Here is a 6,349-nt window from a genome sequence, read left to right as displayed (position 1 = left end):
ATATATATATATATATATATAATATACATACATACATACACGAGAGCAACTATTTAGTCAGTGCTGCCATCTACCAGGCACGATATGACGGAAGAAGAGACAGAGGTTAATCAAACACGCGCCAGCGGGGCAACCACAATGATAGCGTGCTCTAATAAGCCGACCTCGCGATAGTACAGCTTAGCACATCATTTCCTCCGTGACAGTATAGCATATCTGTTTATTAGGTAACAAATATTGAGATTAACCACAATGAATAAAATGCAGTTATCACGACAAAAATCTAAGACCCTGCTTATAATATTAGCGCGATGCATACAAAACAATTTAGCGTAGAACTTACGGAACAGACGATAGGTATTCCCATGCATATCTCTATTGTATTATCACAGTCTGTGTTACGAAATCTCGGCTATTTCATACACAACAAATATAGCAGCCTGGTGGACTGCATTGTCACGTGCAGAGACCGACTAACACCTGGAAATACGTACACACACCTCCTCTCCTGTCAGTCGTGCGACGTCGCATGTGTAAACCGTCGTCTTTTCCTCGGTACGTGGTTTATTCATGCGCTCCTCTTAGCCCACGCGTCATCTGGCGGCGAAACGGCGTGCATAACCAGTTCCTCCTGTGGGCGCAATGACCGATTTGAATCGGGAACCGCTTGGCTGCGCATCGCAAGCTGGTCACCGAGCCAGGTCGACATTTTCAGACGCTACAGTAAGCGCCGTAATGCAGACGAGTGTAGCGAAGCAATGCCTATCACTTGCTGCCTCTCTCGTTCTCTCTTTCTCTCTCTTTCTCTCTCCACGTTTCGCATCCTGTTTGTACCCGCCGAAAATAATCACACGTCCTTACCATCGCGCTCATTTGCTGCCGTTCGTGCGCTGTTTCACATGTAGATGGCGACAGTTGTCTCCTAGTGATCGGGTCGCGGTGACTACTGTTATGATAGCAGTTCATCTCGGACATGCACGCTCTGTCCAGTTCCTGCTCTCACCATATTACTCATACAACATACTATGCGACACATACACACGCGCGCGCGCACGCACACACGCACGCGCGCACGCACACACGCACGCGCGCACAGAAACACACAGACACATATGTAAGTATATAGTATAAGGCGAATTTTCTGGATTCACACGTTAATAACAGGCACTGTGCTGTGCTGTACCCCCAGTCGATTATTGAAGATTAAATTAATATGAACCGTGCATCCTAGTGTAAAACTGCAGGAAGACGGAGAGGAAATTTAATACTAAGAGGAAGGACGCTCCGTCTTCCTGCAGTTTTACACTAGGATGCACGGTTCATATTAATTTAATCTTCAATAATCGAGACCACACATCGAACCCGGACCTCACGGGCATGTCCGCTCCATCAGTATCGCCTCGCTCACACCATGAGCAAGCGGGAATTCTCCGAATACCCACCTATGACCCTATAATATATCCTGTAACGGATATCCACTAGTGTGGCGGGTAAACATTAAGGCGGCACGACTCATGTAGCCGCTAATACGCGACAATTCTCAAGGAACCAATATGACCCGCGGCCGCCTTCACGGCAGGTCCATCCTCACGGTAGGCCCCCCCCCCACACACACAACAGGAAATCCCCACGACAGGGCAGTTTCTACGGCAGGCCCGCCGCATGAAGCCCTGGTAACGAGCCAGCTCCTACGACAGGTCAGCCCCGCTACAATGAAGCCTTGGTAACGAGCCAGCTCCTACGACAGGTCAGCCCCGCTACAATGAAGCCTTGGTAACGAGCCAGCTCCATACGGTTCAGGCGATCACTAAGGGAGGGGACAGACGCCTCGCGCCTGAGGCGATGCGTCTGCGAGATAAGAGGGTGGCGACGCAGACTATTGGCAGGCAACGCAGACCGAATAGGCTCCGGCATTCCGGCGAGGAAGCACACTCAACATATGGCAAGACGTCGCTCGCAGCTCATTCGACGGTCTGCCCTGACAGCTGCGCCGTAGTGGTACGCGGCCGCGCTCGCCCTGAGCCGTGTCCGTTATCCGCGTATCGTGCATTACTTTGTAATAAAGTTGCTACGGCGATTCCACCATGATAAGCGAAACGAAAGAACTGCATCTGTGGCGGAAACGGCGGAAGAGAGAAGAGAGATGAGAGGAGTGAGTGAGTTAGAGCGTGCGTGCATCATCTTCCGATAGATTTTAGCATGTAGTGAGAGAGGGTGGAGTGATGACGAACGCACAAGTCGCTAAGCAGCTGCTTTGATACATCGGACGTGTGACGGGCATCGGCGGATTCTTCAACAAAGGAGCGCATATATTACAGGAGAAGTTGTTTTGATATTGCACGGACTAAAATTATAAACAATCGAGAGGTATATCGAGCAGACCATCGGTCGTCATGTCTGGCAGCAAGGCTCAAGGGCACTGATGTTCGCCAATCGTTCACGTGCATCATCGTCCTCAGTTTGGTAGCGTTCTAAATAGTTTTATATATATATTTATTATATATATATATATATAAATATATTATAGATAAAATAAGATAGATAGAATAGATAGATAGATAGATAGATAGTATAGATAGAATAGATAGATAGATAGTTTAGCTAGCTAAGCTATGTCTAGCTATATAGCTAGAATACAGTATATATATATATATTTATATATATATATATATAGATAAGATAGATAGAGCAGATAGATAGATAGATATGATAGATAGATAGAAAAGATAGATAAGATAGATATGATAGATAGATAGATACGATAGATAGATAGATAGTATAGATAGATAGATGAGATAGATAGATAGATAGAAGATTAAAGAATAGTAGATTAGATAGATAGATAGATAGATAAAGATATGATAGATAGATAGATAGATAGAATAGATAGATTGATAGATATATGCTACAGTAATAGATGCATAAGATAGTGTTATGGTGCTGAATAAGTATATATATAATAAAATTATATATATAATATATATATATATATAATACCTATTTATACATAATGATATTAATATCAGTCAACCCTAACTCTATATAATTACCATAAAATCCCTAACCTAATCCTAACCTAAATCTAAAACATAAACCTAAACTATAGAACCTAACCCCAGTCCGAACCTAACCTTAATCCTAACCTAGCTTTGCCATAAAACCGGTGTGGTACATGATGCTTGACCCGAATTTCGTTATTTACTTCATCAAGAGCTAAGTATACTACCTTATTATTAGCTCTTGATTTTATCTTATTACCGGATCGTCATTTCCGATAGGCGTGGGATGCAATCTAATTTCTTATCATCGCTCTCGCGATCGAATGTCGATCCTGCCTGAGTCATAGAAGCTAAACTTACATATAGAAGAACTAGGATATAAGACATAATCCCCTAAGGATGCGAAGAAGATTGCACATAAAAACTTTTGCCAGTGAGGGCTCAGGTGATTCGACCACGTATATCTTCTGATACCATTGCTTACTTATCTGTGACAACACGCTGACTACGTGATGCATGTACTGCTTAGCGTTCATTGCAGCAGCTCCACGTATGCCTACGCTACGGTTTTCTGACGGACTGTTCCTGTAGTGTAGTGGTTATCACGTTCGCTTTACACGCGAAAGGTCTCAGGTTCGAGCCCTGGCAGGAACATAAATTTTTTATGTTTTATTTTCGTATGATGCTTGCAATAACTTCTCGTGTAGTATTTTATCGCTTATGTGTTTTACAGGTTATTTTAATATTTTACGGCCTTATAACGGAGACATATTTGGGTAGCCACAAGTTACCTTCTCGCTTCTCACTGCGTGGCGACGTGAAACAGTCGCAGAGCCTGGTCGGGCTAATATTTGGGCAGCATTATTATGGAAATACATCAAGCGTACATAGTATTTTTGATCGCAGCTTGCCGTGTAACATTGCTACAGCAGTTGCAGCTGCCTATTCGTTTAATGCCCGGCGCACACGAGAGTTATTTTACTCAAGTAAAATGACGCATGAGTCATTTTACTCACGTTTGCGGCGCATTTTACTCAATATCAAACGTGTTTGATAATTTTTGACTCATGCGTCATTTTACTTGAGTAAAATAACTCACGTGTGCGCCGGGCATTAAATGTTCGTCGTGATAAATAAAGACGAGAAAACGAGAGTGAATGTGTGTGTGCGTGCGTGTGTGTGTTGTGTTGTGTTGTGTTGTGTTGTGTTGTGTTGTGTTGTGTTGTGTTGTGTTGTGTTGTGTTGTGTTGTGTTGTGTTGTGTTGTGTTGTGAGCTGAATAAACTGTATCGAGTAATTGCAAGACGCGTTTCGAGTGTCTTTATTCGTCAATGTCACTGGCCTTTAAACATAGTAAACAAATTCACCTTCCTCGTACGAGACGGGTGCATGATCAGCGTAACTTTCGCTCGCAGGGTAATGACATGATGGTCCGCGTGCTCGGTAGGTAAGCCGATGTTATGAAACATGTCGACAGCTGTCGTTAAGGGGCTAACCCGCGCCCGCCGGTCCGTCCGCACATCATTTGACGCATTCTTGCTTAGCCGGGAGCGAGATTATGCCGGTTCCGATATAACCGCTAAAGCCACAAACGGCGGTAACTCTAGCCTAGTATCCTATCGATTGCAAACGCATTTCATTTGATGTTTGCTTTCTTTTCCGTATTACACATACACAGAGTCCGTCTGCCGGAACGTGACAAATCCGATTCGGTTAGACTGTTGCGCGTCGACTTGATGCGAACGAAGCCGCTCGTGACGGAACGTCTAGAGCGCGGGTCTATACAAGCTGTGAGGGCTTCCCTACGCCAGAACAAATACAGAGACAGACGATAACGAGGGAGTCCTGAATACCTCCGGTTATTTTCGGTGACTAGTTGTGGAACCTTCCCGACCGCCTTCCTTAAACGCAGGAAGGGCAGCGTTTCCGCTTATAGACTTTGATGTTTATGTTTGATGTCATGACCCCCTGCTGGTGTAGTGCCGAAACAGCCAGCTATGCTTGCGGCTTACTTAGCGGCGCAATTACTTGCGATTGACCATGGAGTATTCACGCTGCGTTAGGTCGAAATTCCTGTCTCTTTCTTCTTGCGTGCGTGCGTGCGTGCGTGCGTTCGTGCGTTCGTGCGTGCGTGCGTGCGTATGTGTGTGTGTGAGAGAGCGAGAGTTGCACACGCGCGCAAGGGTACGTGTGTACGTGAGTGTACGTGTGTACGTGAGTGTACGTGTGCGTGCGTATGTGACTATGTGCGCATGTTTTTGTGCGTGTATGATGAGTATGTGTATGTGTATGTGTTGTCGTATGCGAGGTTGTGCGTGTAGTTGTGCGTGCGTGCGCGCATGCGTGTACGTGAGATCGCGTGCGGTCGCGAGAAGAGAGGTAGACGTTACGAAAGGTGCTATAATTATAGTGCATGAGAAGGGGGGGAAGGGACGAGGTGTAGCCGGCGTATTACGCCATACCTTCGCTGCTTCTTTTCCACCGTTTACTGTACATTTGTTGCATGTGCTCTCTTTCGCCTCGTAAAACAGCCATCACGGGTCCTCCACGCGTTTCAGAAATAATGAATGGATGTGTGTACGAGACGAATAACCGCCGCATACGTCTCTTTGAGTACTATACTCTACTGTACACGGCAACCCTGTTCGTCTGCGTGGCTTCGTTTATACGAATGCTCACTTTTTGTCTCCATCGTTATTCACCGGGGTGCTCATTAAGGTTTTATTCGTAAACCAACACTGACACCGGAGGCTGATGCCAAGCGCCTACGCTTCCAGAGCTCCTCTCATCGTCATGGCCATGTCAAAGACTGGGCTTATAGTTGGCTGATACTTCTGTGCCTGGAGCGATTGTTGAGCTGGCGAGGGGCTCGCTCGACTACACAAGGTTCTATCGAGGAGTTCTAGATGAACTGTGGGAGCATAGCATTCCACGCGTGTAGGGTGTGCCAAGAAAGCCCTTTAAACATACACTGAAATGGCACTTCCCGATAGATTCTAAGAGTGGAAAGTTAAAGACGTTTTTTTTAAATTACTGTCGGTGTTACAGTGTGTTATTCGTTCGGTCTATATCCAGATTCTATATGGGCTAAGTAAATGCCTGGGTACTTTACAGACTATTAGAGGAGGCATCTCACCTTCTCGTCTAGTAGAAAGTAAATAGGGATCAGCCCCACCCACAGTAGCTCATACCAGCATATCAACGCTTTTGGCAAGCCAGCTCCACCCAGCTATTAACAGGACTAACATTTTCGTTTGTCTTCGAGCAAATACGCCTCAGGATGATCTCTCTCTCTCTCTCTCTCTCTCTCTCTCTCTCTCTCTCTCTCTCTCTCTCTCTCTCTCTCTCTCT

The 6,349-nt window shown here is 45.4% G+C and overlaps 1 protein-coding gene and 1 non-coding gene across 2 annotated transcripts in view; one reads left to right on the top strand and one right to left on the bottom strand.

Annotated features, from left to right (window-relative positions):
- The window catches only part of LOC106809082, a 2,030-nt gene extending 1,336 nt beyond the window's left edge, over positions 1-694 (bottom strand). The window contains exon 1 of the mRNA XM_014812041.1: positions 344-694. Within this exon, the coding sequence (XP_014667527.1) occupies positions 344-371 (28 nt within the window). The 5' untranslated portion in view covers positions 372-694. The remainder of the gene's footprint in view (positions 1-343) is intronic.
- A 2,886-nt stretch (positions 695-3,580) lies between these two features.
- On the top strand, positions 3,581-3,653 carry Trnav-uac. The gene has a single exon. It is a non-coding gene; the product is annotated as a tRNA-Val (tRNA).
- Positions 3,654-6,349: the final 2,696 nt, after the last annotated feature.

The sequence above is a fragment of the Priapulus caudatus genome, unplaced genomic scaffold (assembly GCF_000485595.1).
Source record: "Priapulus caudatus unplaced genomic scaffold, Priapulus_caudatus-5.0.1 Scaffold14, whole genome shotgun sequence".
Lineage (NCBI taxonomy): Eukaryota > Metazoa > Priapulida > Priapulimorpha > Priapulimorphida > Priapulidae > Priapulus > Priapulus caudatus.
The sequence above is the reverse complement of the archived record's forward strand: the minus strand, read 5'-3'. Positions and strand labels throughout refer to the sequence as shown.